General features: G+C 51.6%; 7 protein-coding genes across 7 annotated transcripts; 2 read left to right on the top strand and 5 right to left on the bottom strand.

Annotated features, from left to right (window-relative positions):
- Nucleotides 1–153: 153 nt before the first annotated feature.
- On the top strand, nt 154–1,879 carry N7477_003145 (uncharacterized protein; the record flags this gene model as incomplete). Its single annotated transcript, XM_056964808.1, has 2 exons — nt 154–1,610; nt 1,663–1,879. The coding sequence occupies 2 exons, from the start codon at nt 154–156 to the stop codon at nt 1,877–1,879; spliced, it is 1,674 nt and encodes a 557-aa protein (XP_056824761.1).
- Nucleotides 1,880–2,563: 684 nt separating this feature from the next.
- On the bottom strand, nt 2,564–3,561 carry N7477_003144 (Tim17/Tim22/Tim23/Pmp24 family protein; the record flags this gene model as incomplete). Its single annotated transcript, XM_056964807.1, has 6 exons — nt 2,564–2,621; nt 2,681–2,904; nt 2,997–3,210; nt 3,279–3,305; nt 3,363–3,478; nt 3,547–3,561. 6 exons carry the CDS (start codon nt 3,559–3,561, stop codon nt 2,564–2,566), a joined length of 654 nt encoding a protein of 217 aa, XP_056824760.1.
- Nucleotides 3,562–4,079: 518 nt separating this feature from the next.
- Nucleotides 4,080–5,050, bottom strand: N7477_003143 (rRNA-binding ribosome biosynthesis protein RPF2; the record flags this gene model as incomplete). The annotated part of the gene is made up of 2 exons (XM_056964806.1): nt 4,080–4,980; nt 5,037–5,050. The coding sequence occupies 2 exons, from the start codon at nt 5,048–5,050 to the stop codon at nt 4,080–4,082; spliced, it is 915 nt and encodes a 304-aa protein (XP_056824759.1).
- Nucleotides 5,051–5,275: 225 nt separating this feature from the next.
- On the bottom strand, nt 5,276–8,599 carry N7477_003142 (valine--tRNA ligase; the record flags this gene model as incomplete). The annotated part of the gene is made up of 4 exons (XM_056964805.1): nt 5,276–6,282; nt 6,338–8,347; nt 8,449–8,514; nt 8,569–8,599. 4 exons carry the CDS (start codon nt 8,597–8,599, stop codon nt 5,276–5,278), a joined length of 3,114 nt encoding a protein of 1,037 aa, XP_056824758.1.
- A 1,076-nt stretch (nt 8,600–9,675) lies between these two features.
- On the bottom strand, nt 9,676–10,897 carry N7477_003141 (casein kinase II subunit alpha/alpha'; the record flags this gene model as incomplete). The annotated part of the gene is made up of 4 exons (XM_056964804.1): nt 9,676–9,765; nt 9,817–10,236; nt 10,293–10,666; nt 10,783–10,897. The coding sequence occupies 4 exons, from the start codon at nt 10,895–10,897 to the stop codon at nt 9,676–9,678; spliced, it is 999 nt and encodes a 332-aa protein (XP_056824757.1).
- Nucleotides 10,898–11,304: 407 nt separating this feature from the next.
- Nucleotides 11,305–12,308, top strand: N7477_003140 (ribonuclease P subunit p30 family protein; the record flags this gene model as incomplete). Its single annotated transcript, XM_056964803.1, has 2 exons — nt 11,305–11,380; nt 11,461–12,308. 2 exons carry the CDS (start codon nt 11,305–11,307, stop codon nt 12,306–12,308), a joined length of 924 nt encoding a protein of 307 aa, XP_056824756.1.
- Nucleotides 12,309–14,512: 2,204 nt separating this feature from the next.
- Nucleotides 14,513–14,930, bottom strand: N7477_003139 (uncharacterized protein; the record flags this gene model as incomplete). The annotated part of the gene is made up of 2 exons (XM_056964802.1): nt 14,513–14,624; nt 14,695–14,930. 2 exons carry the CDS (start codon nt 14,928–14,930, stop codon nt 14,513–14,515), a joined length of 348 nt encoding a protein of 115 aa, XP_056824755.1.
- Nucleotides 14,931–15,206: the final 276 nt, after the last annotated feature.

The raw sequence follows: 15,206 nt of genomic DNA, 5'->3' as shown, positions 1-15,206 counted from the left end.
AAATTATTTGTGACGGATATTCCGTGTCGCTCAGGGTCATTTGCCCTGATATCTCGAGACGCGCTAGATATCCACCGATTCCTTTACAGCTTATGACAACACCGGTAATACCAGATCAGGTATCGCGCCGCACTGCTCAAGTGATATTCCATTATGTCCTCGAATTCCAATAACCATCAGGCTGCGACCTCTGGCGACCAAGGCGCCTCAAATGCCCATCTCGACCCCAACAATGGATACGTGCCGAACGATAGCCAGCTCGCGGGCTTAGTGGAAGCGGCAACCGCGGCCGCTGGCCAGGATCACAATGTCTCTCAATGGGCAGTAGAAGCCACTGCCGCCGCTGCTCACCATCAACTGGATGGCTATGGTGCGGACATGCAACTGGGAGACGACGGCTTTGGCGATGCCAGCTTCGTCACAAGCATGGCAAGTGGAAGACATCTAAGACATCTGAATGATCACTCCGGGTCTGTAGGGTTGTCTCGTACTGTGTCGAAGAAAAGAAAGAGAAACGACGACAACCTTGATCCTGCCCTGGCTGGAGCTGGTCTCGGGTCGCAGCAGCATTCACAGTCTCAACAAAACAACCATGGATTTTCTGGTGAAAACATGGATATTCGTTCTGCACCTCCGTCGTCTCTGTCAGAAGCGCGTGCGGTTGGTGTGCATTCTGCTGCGGCACTGTTCCGTCAGCCCTCGAGCAACAAAAAGTACACTCGGCCTCCGATGTCCAAGCTATTTTCATCACTTGAGTTGTCGCCGGAGAATTTCCTCCATCTCCAAGCTGCGGCTAAGGGATATATGCTGGACGACGACCACCCTGAAAGAAGGGAATGTGTCGGTCAGCGTGGCAAGGGAGATACAGAGATGGTAAAGCTACGGTTATGGAACTGTGTTCGCCATTTCCTTGAAGCCGAGGGCAATGGTGAGCGGTTTTTTGGAGAGGACGTGGTCAACGAGGGTATGGGTCCTCGTACATATATTTGGCCCCGAGATCAACAAAAGATCATTTCTTTGGTCATTCCTCTCCTCCGACGAATGGTCACCAATGAACGACAGCGCCAGTATGCAATTGAAACTCGCAAAGGAGGCGGAACGGATGAGCGGCGTCGCCGTAAAACGGACGATAGTTTTCCAGATCTCAAGAGCTCGCACTTCTCTCCTGATCAACAGATGCAGATGCACGACCCGAATCAGCGAGAGGAACATAGGCAGTCAATGCCGCCTCCTCCCCCCTCCACCACCACCTCCTCCTCCCCTCAGGCGCAGGCGCCTATGGATCCCAGCCAGGCAATGGAACTTGGTCTTACAGACATTATATTGGACGGATACCAGCCGGACTGGAGTGAGCTGTCCAGATGTTATGACGAATACAATCACGACTTCCAACTGGATAATTTGTGGTCCCTTTCCGGTCTTCAGCAGCCCCATTGGCGCGGCCTGGTCGCGGCCGTTGATAGTCATTACCAAGTTGTCCACAATGGCACCTTCGACTGTCCGCCCGGTTGCGAGGACCACAATGTCGATCGCATCATCCACGCCGACTCGGTCTCAAGTCTCCCCTGGCGTATCGGCGGAGGCCGAAACACCCCAGCACGAGACGATTTGTACGTCCTTGCCCCACCCCATTAAGGAAACGTTTACTAACCCCCCGAATAGCGCAAGTAGCATCACCCGCGACGTCTCGCGCATTATCCGCGAGAACATCGCTTCCAGACAAGGCGTCCCTCCACCGCAAGTAGACCAACAATTCCACCAACAACCATTCACACCCGCCCCTTCGAACAGCGACGCCTCACCCGCAACCAGCACAAATTCTCAGATCTTCCTCCGCATCAATATCCTCTCACATGGCAAACGTATTTTCCCCGTCTAGACATTCAAGCCACCCAATGTTCCAACGTCGAACATCTCAAACAATCGATTCTCCGCCGATATCCGGGCCTGGATGAAAATGTATCGCGGGATAGCTGGAAAGTCAAAGCTTGGCTTCCGGACGGCTTGTTCCCCATCCAGACTGAAAAAGACTGGGTCTTGGCGCTTTTGTCTGCGGAGACGGTGGAGTGGATGGATGGGGAGATGAAGCTTTTGATTGAGGTTGATGGCGCCGATACCCAGCAGTAGATCACACTGCTCATTGTCTTGATTATTTTCTTTCTTAAACTCCGTTTGTTTCTGAAGCCCATTTGTTCCATGAAATGGGTCTCGTGTATTATTTTACTGGTTCTTCAATGGGACGTATCTGATTCAATGTTTCTGATATCCGACTATCGCTGTATTTACTTCAAATTAAAGTACTTGTAACAAGACTGTCACCGTGTTAGGAAAGCAGAGCTGAACGGGCCATAACTCATAATACAGGGTAGAAATATCTAGAGCATGGCCGCGCTTGGTGTATTCTGTACACGTCATATAGAAGCGGTACTGCTATCGACCCAAGAGGAAGAAGAATGAATAAAGTAAAACGCCAATCTATGCGCCAACATCCAAAACCAGTTGGAAGGGAAATGAGCAATCGAGAATGTGCAGATGGGATCTCTGATCAACCTATAGATCTCCCTCATTTGTTATGTATGAAGAGTGTCCGAAGTGAATCCCAGTGATCCGAGTCCGCATAACTTAAGTATTGTTAGTACTTATTCCATCCAAGTATATCGTGATGACGGAGGGGACGTACATATATTGCATACTGCTCCGTAGACTCGAGACGAGGGTATCAGGGTACCAGCGGAAAAGGTACATGACGAAGGCCCAGGTCATGCTGGCGAAGACGGGCCATGCGTTGTCGGTAATTGTGGTGCGGGCTTCGGGGGTGATGAGGGAGGAGAGAGGGTGCATGTTGGGTTGGATCGCGAGTTTGGCGAGGGAAAGCATCACGCGCGCGAAGACGTAGATGACGATCTAGTTATATTAGTATGGACATTGTGTTGAGATGACATCGGGTCTATGAATTTGCTTCGAATATTCATCATATTGGGGTGTACGAATCGTACCTGCTGGCTGATGCTTCCACGCTGTCGACCGAAGACGGCATACCCGCCCAACAAGCCTGCAAAGAAGCTGTCATACCGGCCTTCCTTGCCGGCGCCGCGGGGGTTGATGTTCCTAAGAAGAATCATGGATGCTTTGTAGATCACTGCGAACGTGGAGAGGTTTCGAGCGTGCTGGCGCGTTGCTTTCAGGACGAGCTTAATTTTGTCGCGGAACCTATTTGTTGCGATGTTTAGTACGAGACTCGGAGACCATAGCCCATGCGGAAGAAAGTGTAGACATACGATCCGGATCGGAATAGCATGATCATGCTAAAATCAACATGTCAGCTTTATATCAACGTATGTTCCATCCGAGATCTGACGAACACCAACGCATGCGGAAACCGCACTTTCGATCCATAGACGATTCCATTGCGCGCGCCTTTGACTAAAGATAGGAATGGTGCGAGGTCAGGTTGGAGGATGAGTTGCTCGAGGCGAGACTGGAGGAGTTGTTAATGCCATGTCTTTCATGTGCTTAGCCGCGAAGTACGGAGCAAAGTGTACGGACCAGGAGCGCATCCATGGCGGCGCGGGACCTTGAAGGAAGGTCGGGTTCGTAGTTGAGCTACTAGATTGCGGCGTGAAGAGTTGACAGGTGGGAGTTCATGGAGGATAGAGAGGAGTAGAGTATGAGGGGGACGGCATTTTACGTCGGTCCCGCATTTAAGAAAGGGCCTCGGCATGTGAGATGATGCCGACGGCCGACGTCATGACCACGTGATCATTTTGAATGACTTCGACTGTGGGCAACTTTATGTCTATGGACCTTTCGGATGGATCCATACTGAAAAGTAACTGAGATGGAAAGAGTTTGTCATTTAGATCACTATGTAGATGCAACTTTTATTCCATGCCGGCAAATCAACTCTAGTATAGGCATTAAGCACAAAACCCAGCCGGCCCAAACGCCCAAACAATATAATCAGACGCAACTATGCAAGTAGCTCAATCATTTAGTTCTTGCGAGCCTTCTTGTGGCTCTCCATGTCCTCGTCTTCGGAGATCTCATCCACCTCCATATCATTGACATCAGGCTCCTCGTCAGACTCTCTCGCCGGCCCGACGCTTCAGACCCTTCATCTTACGGGTCTGCATACCCTTGAGATCCTGCTTGCCGAGGTGAACGCGACCGAGCTTGTCACCCATATTGTCCATGGTGATATTCTTCTTCATCTTGATCTCCACGTTGGGGCGCTTGCCCTGCTTCATGGCCTCCTTCATGGCCTCCGGCGACGCAGGACGCATACGACCAATCTTGAAATCGAACTTGGGGCCAATCTCCTCCAGCTCAATGCGCGGAAGCTTGTGGCCACTGCGCTTGGTAACAACCTTGTACCACCGGAGGTGAACGATAGGGCTGAGCTCTTCGCGGGGCTCCTCGGCACCGACCATAAGAATGTACTGAAGACCCTCAACGTCAATCTTGTCTGTCTCTTCGCCCTTGAACATGTCGAGGAAGAAGCTCTTGAGCATGACGTGCGACGAAGAGGACGGGTCCTCCCATGGGCTACCGGCGAAGAGCATCATGGGACGCAAACCGAGACCAACGTGCATGACTAGCTCGTTGATGGGAGGAATGGCGCCGTCGGTGCCGGGCAAAAGAAGAAGTTCACACATGTCGAGCATTTGGGAGTTGAAAATTCGGGTAAGAACCACGGCGTTGGGGCGCTTCTTGCTGCTGCTGCCGAACACGACCAGACCGCACTCGTTCTTGTTGGCCAGAAACTCGATGCTCTCGACGTTCTCGAACGGGTGGAGATTCTCATTTTTCTTGTGGAACAGGACGGAGTTGGGCTTCGTCAATGAGTGAAAGGTCTTCAGGACAGTGTCGAGCGCCTGCGGGCATTTGGTGCCGTGCAGGATAAGAGTGCGCTTCGGGCCCTCAATGAGTTGGGGCTCACGCGCCTTGAGGATGCGCGCGGTGCGGGGGTTCTTGGGCTTGCTAGAAAGCAATCGTCAGCTGCCGTTTTCCCATAAGGATGATTGTCATGTACATACACTTCACGCAACATGATGGCGGTGGTTTGATATGTCGTGGTTGCTCGGAGTAAAAAACGCAGAAAACTTTTGGGGCGAAGGCTTGGCACGCTTATCGATAAGAACACATTCGGTTCCACTTCGGAAGATGTTGACTTGACTAACAATTACAACGGCAAGTGAGCTTCAATGATTTAAAAGTGAGAATTTATTTTATGTAGTCTGTACTCTCATGATCCAGTTTGAGTCTATTGATAAATTTACTCCAAGCGCAGCTTCTCAAACTCCTTAATCTGCTCCTCCAAACGGGCAGTCTCGCTCTCGTTATCACGGAGACGCTTCTCCTCAGCCTCACGGACCTCAGCCTTGACCTTGTCCTTCCAGTTAGGGGCAGCCATGATACCCTGCGACTTGCGCACGGCCTCACGAGCACGCTCAAGGGCTTCCTTGGCCTTCTCCTCCTGCTCGAGAGCGACCTCCTTGGAGACACGCAGGTAGACGGCAGCCTCGGCGCCAACAGCAGCGACTACACAGCCGGAGGGAGGAGTCTTGTTCTCAGGTCCGAGCAGAGACAGCTCGCCCAGATTCTTACCACCAAGAGACTTGATGCTGGTCATCTCCTCGGAGACAGTCTTGTGGCTGGTAGCGTCGTAGGTCTGGATGATGATGTCGCCCTTAGTCTTGACATCGTACTGAGCCAAGATGGAGCGGATTGCCTTGGAGGTGTTCAGCACAAGCTCGTAAGCAGTCTCGGCAGCGGGGTCGTGGAACTCAGCCTTGTACTCGGGGTACTTGGCCTTCATGATGGAGACGGTCTTGTCATCGGGGCGGCGCGGGAGACGCTGCCACAGGTGCTCGGTGACGAAGGGCATGATAGGGTGAACCAGGCACAACGCTCCCTCAAGAGCAGTGTAGAGGGTCTGCTTAGCGGACTCCTGCATCTCGGGCGTGGCATCTTCGGCCAGCAGGAACTTGGAGTTCTCGATGAACACATCGCACAGCTGAGCGTACCAGTACTGGTAGATAGCGATAGCAGTGGGAGAGAACTCACGAGCCTCGAGAGACTCATTCATCTCCTTGGCAGCGGTGTTGAACTTGTGCAGAATCCAACGCTCCGACAGAGACTCGTTGCCATTCTTCGTAGGAGTAGCCTGGGGCTTGAAGTCGTCGCCCAGCTTTCCGAGCACGAACTTAGTGGCCTGGTAGATCTTGTTGCAGAAGCGACGGTATCCGTGGATGACCTGGACATCGAAAGCGATATCACCACCTATTCAAAAACGATTAGTATACGGGAACGACAATAACAAGGACAATGTACATACCGCCGGTGGTGTAAGAGACAAGGGCGAATCGAAGAGCGTCAGCGCCGCACTCGGGGATACCCTTGGGGAAAGCCTTCTTCTGGTACTTCGTGGCAGCAGCGACCTCCTTCTCGGCAAGATTACCCTGTAACAACTTGTCGTGGAGAGTTTGAAGCTGAATACCCTCCATGACATCGATGGGGTCAACGACGTTACCCAGTGACTTGGACATCTTGCGGCCCTCGGAGTCACGAATCAGAGAATGGCAGTAGACCTCGCGGAAGGGAACCTGGCCGGTCAATTTGATACCCATCATGATCATACGGGCAACCCAGAAGAAGAGGATATCCCAACCAGTCTCCAGAACGGAGGTGGGGTACAGGTTCTCGAAGTCATGAGTCTTGTTGGGCCAGCCCAGAGTAGAGAAGGGCCACAGAGCAGACGAGAACCAGGTGTCGAGCACGTCAGGGTCACGCTCCAGGGAGAATTTTTTACCGGGGAACTTGACCTCGGCCTTCTTCTGGGCGTCCTCCTCAGTACGGCCAGTAACCCAGTATTCGCCATCGCTCTCGGAGTTGTCCTCGCCTTCGATCTTGACGAAGTAGGCGGGAGCCTGGTGACCCCACCAGAGCTGACGGGACAGACACCAGTCATTGATATTGCGCATCCAGCGGAAGTAGCTCTTCTCGGCGCTCTCCGGGCGAATGATAATATCGCCATTCTCAACGGCCTTGATGGCAGGCTCAGCGAGATCCTGCATCTTCATCCACCACTGGGGCTTGAGAATGGGCTCAATAACGTCGTTGGACTTGGCACAGCGAGGGATCTTCATGGGGTTATGCTCCCACTTGACGTACAGACCAGCCTCCTTCAGGGCCTCAATGACGGCGTAACGGGCGTCGAAACGCTTCATGCCAGCGAAGCGTCCACCGTGCTTGTTGAAGGTACCATCGTCGTTCATGACGGAGATGAACTCGAGGTTGTGAGCCTTTCCACGGTTGAAATCGTTGAAGTCGTGAGCGGGGGTGATCTTCACGGCACCAGTACCGAACTCAGGATCAACCTCTTCATCGGCAACAATGGGCATAAGACGGTCACAGAAGGGGTGGCGAGCATTCTTGCCGATCAAGTGCTGGTAGCGCTTGTCACTGGGGTGGACGGCAATACCAGTATCACCGACCATGGTCTCGGGACGAGTAGTGGCGATTTCGATGCGCTCATTGGTGCCATCGATCTCGTAGCAGAAGTGAGTAAGAACACCGAATTCGACCTTGCGCTCGTAACCAGGCACATCCATGAGGGTGCGGCCCTCAATTTCCTTGTTCTCAACCTCCAGGTTAGAAAGAGAAGTGTTCAACGCAACACACCAGTTGACCAAGCGGTTGGCACGGTAAATGGTACCCTCTTCGTGGAGACGGACGAAGGTCTCAGTCACGGCAGCGGACAAGTTAGGATCCATGGTGAAGGCCTCGCGAGACCAGTCGAAGGAACCACCAACTCGGCGCAAAGCGTTCTTGATGTTGGCATGATAGACATCCTTCCAGTCCCAGATCATCTTTATCATAGCGGGGCGTCCAATATCGTGACGGGTCTTCTTCTCCTTCTTCCACAACTGCTTCTCGACAACACTCTGAGTAGAGATACCGGCGTGGTCCATACCGGGAAGCCATAAAGTGGTCTTGCCCTTCATTCTCTGCCAACGAATCATGGTATCTTGGAGGGCGTTGGTTAGGGCATGACCCATGTGAAGGGAACCGGTAACGTTAGGAGGTGGGATAGGAATAACGAAGGAGCCTTCGGGCTTGACATGGCCGTCCGGACCCCATTCGGGCTTGAAGAGGTCACGCTCCTCCCACCACTCGAGTCGGCCGGCCTCGATGACCTTGGGGTCATATGCGTCGGCAGTCTTGTCCTTCTCGACCTTGGGGGCCTTCTTCTCGGCCTTGGGCGCAGCAGCGGGCTTGCTGGCCTGCTTGGCCTGCTTCTCTGCAAATTTTTTGGCCTTCTCGGCCTTCTTGCGCTCACGCTCCACTGTACGAGAACATCAATGTCAGCCAATGCTCCTCGAGCCACTCCGATTCATCCACCCCAAATGTCGAATACGCGGTAGGGAGTTCGTAGGGTCGACGTACACTCTTTTTCGGACTTCACCTTAGGACCGCCGGAGGCATCCTGAGGTTGGGCAACGGGTTCCCCGGCTTTTCAAGGTGAGCTTCTTTCATGCGCGGGGTGAGTCACCAGGTTATACACACTTGGGAGTTGGGAGGCAGAGTTCTGAGCCATCCTGGAGAATGATCGATATTGCGGAGTGAATCTCCAAGGCGCCGATCGCGCCACGAATCGCCTGATGAGTATCTTGAGAGAGTGGGATGCGACAAGGAGGGGTGGTTGTGCGAAATGCGGGCAAATCAATTTTCCCACGCAAGAGGCAACGAATGAGAGGGCGGAGCGCCAAAGAGGATCGGTGGAGACGCGGGCGCTGGACTATGGACTTGCTGTCGGGCTCATATGAGTCACGTTACCCACCATTGACCTCAATAGCTGTGATTTATGCAGTTTGGACGCGTTAGACAATGCCTTGTGGTTGTTAGTTGACGCCAAATGGCGTTGAGATTGCTCTCACGTGACAAACGCTGGTACCAACGGGCGATCGTCGCGCGATAAGATCGTGCAACTACGAAGTATAGGATCTAAACGACCCCTGGCGTAGAAGTGATATTGAATACAGCGGGGAGGAAAATTGAAATCGCATGCATTGTCTCCTCAAAACTCTTGTCATGATCACCAAGCAACATGTGCTTCCCCAAACCATCACTCCGGAATGTGCACATGAAAACAGGAGAGGCACGGAAACTCAACATACGAAAGCAAAGCATCGGAGAAATCCAGAACACCGGACCAGGGACGAAGGGCGAGAGAAAATAAAATGGAAGAAGCAGCGCTATACAATTAAGGGAGACTCGACAGGGTTCCTCCGCTCTAAGACGTCAACTGATTTATTGCGCTCACTAACACGCCCGAGCCGAGGGATGCAGGGCTGCTCGGCCTAAAAAGATTAGATGTCATATCTTGTCATCAACGTCGTCTTCGTTCGGGATTTGGTCACTCATCGAAGCCACTCTTCTCCCGGGTGCTCAGAGAAGAGATGGCCAGGGGTTTGCGTCATTCTTCTTTCTCCCAATCCGCTATCATGCGCCGCTCATATTGGTAAATGTCAAACTCAGATGAAAAGGTGACCAAGAGGCCGAGCGTTATGTTGACAGGCAGCATGGAAAGAGAGAAGAGGGGAATGATGCAGGTAGGAGAGAAGTGGAAATGAAAAAGGGAAGCCACGGTTGTCAACCAGCGCAAGAGGCAGCTCACGACTGGGCTTGGGCGTTGCTGTTGGCATCAGCTCGCACGGGATCAAAGTACGGGTGTGCCATGGCCTCCTGAGCAGTCAAGCGTTCCTACAACGGGTCAGTATGAAGATAAGTAATGGGACCTTGGGAGTATCATACAGCGTGGTCGTAGCGCAGAAGCTTGTCAAGGAAATCGATAGCCTCGTCACTGATGAAGCGCTGGTTCTCGGCGGTGACGAAAGAGCGCCATGGCTTACGAGGGAAGCGGGAAAGGATTTCATCGTACTGCGGATCGAGTTCAATGTCGTACTTGTCCAGGTACTCGAAGAGCTCTTCGGTTCCGAGAACCTTGGCAATTTTCACCAGCTGGTCAGAATTGCTGTTGCCGTGGAAAAAAGGTTCCTTGCGGAAGATCATGGATGCGAACATGGCGCCCAGTGACCACATATCCAATGAATAGTCGTATTCCTGGAAGTCCACGAGTAGCTCAGGACCCTTGAAATAGCGAGATGCGACACGGACATTGTATTCTGTGCCCTTGTGGTAGAATTCAGCCAGACCCCAGTCAATCAATCGCAGCTATAAGAATCAAATTAGAACATAAAATCACGCCACACACAGCAAGTATGACAAACCTTGCGTTTCTCGTGGTCAATCATGACGTTGTGAGGCTTGACATCTCTGTGCATGATGCCCTTGCTGTGACAGAAGTCCAGAGCCTTGAGCAGCTCATAGACATAGAAGCGAACGTCGTAGTCGGAGAAGCGAGGGTAGAGGGTCCGGAAATCGGTGTTGTTGACAGCCTCAAAAACCAGACTGGGAGTTTTGCTCTGATTGTCGCGGACCACATCCAACAGTGCAATGACATTAGGGCCTCCGGCGAGGTTCTGCAGAATCTTGATCTCACGCTTGATCTTCTTCTTTTTGACAGGCTTGAGAACCTTGATAACACACTTCTGATAGTTGACAACGTTGATACCTTCGAATACCTCGGAGTACTTTCCACGACCTTAAGCGAAAACGGTCAGCATGCATTTTATCAGGCAGCATCGCTCCCAAGTAGGGAATGCGACAGATGGTACCGCCATTCTCCGGGTTAGATGGTCCCAATCAGGTGTAAAATACCTATCTTGCGAACGATCTCGTAGTTCTCCAGCACGCCCCAAGAAATGTTCACACTGTCGTAGTCCCAGTAAGACCGAGGCATGTGCTCGTTGACATCGGCGTAAACGCGCGCCATATTGAAACTGGATGGCTTCCGAGCCCGCCCACAAATGGAAGATGCGGCGGGGTCACGCCGGGTGCGACCGAACAAGAGAAAGGGGGGGTGTGGGTCGGGAGACGATTAAAAGGGAGGAAGATAGCAGCAGCAGCAGGCCCAGCAACTGACAGCCCGAATGCAGCCTCGCTATCGATCGTTCTGGAACAATGGGATTTGGAGGGGGATATCCTTGCGTGAGAGCGAGATCTGTTCCGCCCTGTCACGGGATCGCTGTGGAGAGCAGTCTCGATCAGGTTAGTGTCGGGTATCGAGTTATTCCGGGCGATTTTCTAGTTTCCTCTTTTGGACAGTTTCGTGACTTGGGCTTTCTTTTTTTATGTACCTGGCAGGAGCAAGTGCTGGCCTTTTAAATCAGACAAGGCAGTATGTTTTACGACTTGAATGTCCCATACAGCCCCGATGACTCGGAGGCCCCGCACACCCTGAATTTTCTGGCGGAACGTAAGTCATTCTCGCGCGGCCGGCACAAGATCGCATGTTGAATCGTGACCACATGAGGTACTGACCTGACCCCCCCTCAGTCGGTTATACCACCGTCGCCTTGTCCCAGTCCGTCACTGGAAAGCTACCTCCGAGCCTTAACCCGCCAGCTCTTCCATCAAATCCGCCAAAACCTCTTCAATTGCTGACTCGTTTGAACCTGACTTTGGCCGATCCCGCGCAGAACCAGCGCCTGAACACCCTGACTCAGGCCTACGATATAATTGCCTTCCGGCCAACGAACGAGAAGGCGCTCCTCAACGCCTGTACAAATCTGGAATGCGACGTGATCTCGCTCGATCTTTCCGTGCGACTCCCATATCATTTCAAATTTAAAATGCTATCGGCTGCAATATCACGTGGTATTCGGCTTGAGATTTGCTACGGTCCAGGAGTCACGGGGAGCGGATTGGATGCTCGCCGGAATCTCATTGGAAATGCCATGTCTCTGATCCGAGCTACACGCGGCCGCGGCATCATTGTGTCAAGTGAGGCGCGGCAAGCTCTTGGCCTGCGAGCTCCCTGGGATGTGATAAACTTGACTTGCGTGTGGGGTCTGTCACAAGAACGCGGCAAGGAAGCTATTTGTGAGGAGGCACGGAAGGTTGTGGCGCTTTCCAAATTGAAGCGGACTAGCTGGCGCGGGATTGTCGACATCGTTCACGGGGGCGAGAGATCCAAACCCGCAAATTCCCCACATAATTCAAAAACTAAAGAACAAGCTCCGGATACAGCACAGCTGGGGGCTGCTGGCGAGACTCTCAAGCGAAAGGCATCTCTCGGTTCGGAGACCATCATCGAGGAGCCGGAGAAGGCCTTGTCGAAGAGAGAGATGAAAAGACGCGCAAAAAAAGCCAAATTTGAGTCACGGGGAGGAGACACAAGCTGAGTTTACAACGCTGCTTTCTGCCTCTCAAAATAGAGGCTATCATTTTTCAAATGGCGGAGATCACGGCCCATCCCTTTACGTGTTACAGATGAAGAAGTTTTGAGTCTTCGCAAATCGCGAATCGGACAAGGACATCACAAACTTCGTCACTCTCATATTCTTGTGAATCCAATATGGAACACTTTCATCCTGTCTTGCAACTCGCAACAGGGGTGACCAACCATACCCGTCACTTACCACCTTCGGAGGGCGCGGCTACGGAGCGTGGTAGGGGATTCCGGCATATCTGACCTTTTTGTTCTGATGACCACACTGCATGGATCCCGCGACGTCGCATTCTGGATTACAGTCTCCGTAGCCATGAAGGCCGTGGCATTGAGACTCTTTGTTGGAAAACCATTGTGGTCGTACTCATATCTTGTGCCTCGGTCACACATACCCTTTACTTGGTGATCGAGGATAAAAATGTCACGAGTTCTGTCAATGCCTACCATCATCAATAAGTTGATGTGTTCAATTCCCAGCCTCGCCTGAGGCTGGTTTTAGCTAGTATACAAAGTAGCTCGACTTCCGCCATGTTTGACATACGGGAAGTCAGTCCCACGGCGGTGCTTTGCTCAATCCATATAGACGGTCATGACGGTTGCCTTCACATGCGTCAAGTCCTCAGTACCTAAAGTGAAGCGTAGAAGAATAGTACATCTATGAAAGGGTAACTTCACATTCCCTTCAGTCCCGTTCTACCACACCACAGTAAGTCAATATGGTTCACACCCTCTCTTTTTGGGATGCTTGACAACATCGGCGAGTGGTCATTGCCACTATGTTTAATTTTGTTGACAGACCACACCTGGCGGTGGGAATAAAGAGATAGAGATGTGGGCCTTTTTCTGCTGAAACTTTATGTACATGATGTCCCCGTCTACGACGATACAGGATGTATAAACAGAATGCATGAAACGCTAAGACCTATACAGGTAGAAGCCTCGAGAGTCAATTCTTTATCTTTGCATTTTTTCGTTTTTCTTGGCCCTAGTAAGCCCAATTAAATTCAACCCTCTCTTCCCACGTCCGTTCATTTACCTCTTCACGACCATCAAAACTACGCCGTCTAGCCGACCAACATCTTGCAACTCTCACAAATATTCAACGCAATCATCTTCAGATGGGCCCTCTCTTATCCAAGTCACATTGGAAATTATCTTCTGATTCACAGCGACTTCATTGGCGAGCTCTCCACTCCCGGCCTCTGAGTATCAAGATCATGGTCCCCATGCTGCCTATGGATGTTTTGGTCTCGGGTACATATCAGCTACAGCGAGAGTCGAGAGGCCCCGGGCAAAGGAACCATTCAGTTTTCGTAGAATTAGGAGATGCTTTGATGACCACAGGACGTCGTGAAGGCTTAGGCATCTTTCAACCTTAATTGAAAGCAGGGATTGACTTGACGGGTATTGTCAAAGCTTCATCGCTCAGAGCCAAGTAAAGAGATAAGGGTATCAACAATGTCTTTGCTGTGTCTCTTTAAAGATGATTGAGGTAATCAAGTTTTTTTGGGGGGTTCTTTTTTCATGCTGATATCAGATTCCATGTACGGTACTTTGTTAGTCTTAGTGGCGGTTATCTCGATCTGGCGAATCTTCGCGCATGATGCTGATCCCCAGTTCCAGGAAACAGACGTATCCACCTTCAGCCCTATTACGGGGTTTGCAAATTCAAGTCAAATCAAATTTGCTGATTCTCTCTGGATGGAGTTTTTCCCATTGCTCCACTTCCTAAGTCAACTACCAAGGACCTCAACGGGGACCTACACGCTCGCTTGGGAATGTCTGCAGCGTTGAATGCAACTCCAGAGTACTACAAAAACGCAACCGACGTCTGTCAAATGAACGGCTCTTTATTATCCAAGCTGTGGATCACCAATGGATACAGACATATCAATAGCAAATAAATTGACAAAATACCCGAGAATCACAAGTGAAAAGAGGGGAAATGCGGGCTTGTGGAGATGATCCCCGTTCACTCCGAGGCTTCATGAATTGCGCCTGTCCGATCAGATTGGAACAAGCGAAACGTCATCTGCCTCTGCTCGTCTTGTTCCGTATTCCCGGCTACCTTCCTGTCCCCTCTCATCCTGCATTCCTAGGGCTCTCCCAGAGGCCTGCCCCGCATGGCATTTTGCTGATGTGGCACATCATCACTTATCATTCATCTTTTGTAACAGTTAGCGAGTTGGGGGTCTTTGCCTCGTCGAGGCCAGGGATAGTCACCCAGCTCCCAATTTCCGCCGTGTCTCGCTGTATACCGGAGCAGCTACTGTTAAAAGTCAGAATTGAAATTTTATCGGATGCAATAAAATATAATATCCCAGGCAGTGTCTGCATACCTTGTACTTGAGCTCCCAGATGCCGGGCTACCTCGGGGGGTCGAGCCTTGCTTAGGGGGAGGATTGCTTGTTGGTGTCTTGGTTGGTTCAGCCATGGTCGAAGTTGAGCTTTCAAATGTCAATGAGTTGAGCTTGGTTTGTGTGACTATAGCACGAGGAATTTTGGAACAATTCAAGGAGAGTGAAAGTGCCAGAATAACAAGCGCATTCTCAGGACGACCGACACCGTCCACCATGGTCGGGAAGTGCCATTTCTTTTATGGCCAACGCATCCCCAAGTACCAGAGATGAAGTAACACTTGGAACCGCAAAGGGACGCCATTTCGAGATGGGGTTGATTTTGGATCGCTATCGAATGCAAGGAATTGGGCACGTAGAGCATCGAATGAAACGATTTGTGCCACTGATGATACACTCCGACAACAAGGGACCCAATAGTCTCTCGCTCCGATGCGGCCATCCCGAGTGTCCCATGAAATCCCATGAATCGCTATGCCCAAAGGTCTCAACAA

This window comes from Penicillium maclennaniae (assembly GCF_028827695.1).
Source record: "Penicillium maclennaniae strain IBT 15551 chromosome Unknown utg000003l:1.0-5670915.0:1.0-5674809.0, whole genome shotgun sequence".
Taxonomy (NCBI): Eukaryota; Fungi; Ascomycota; class Eurotiomycetes; order Eurotiales; family Aspergillaceae; genus Penicillium; species Penicillium maclennaniae.
The sequence above is the reverse complement of the archived record's forward strand: the minus strand, read 5'-3'. Positions and strand labels throughout refer to the sequence as shown.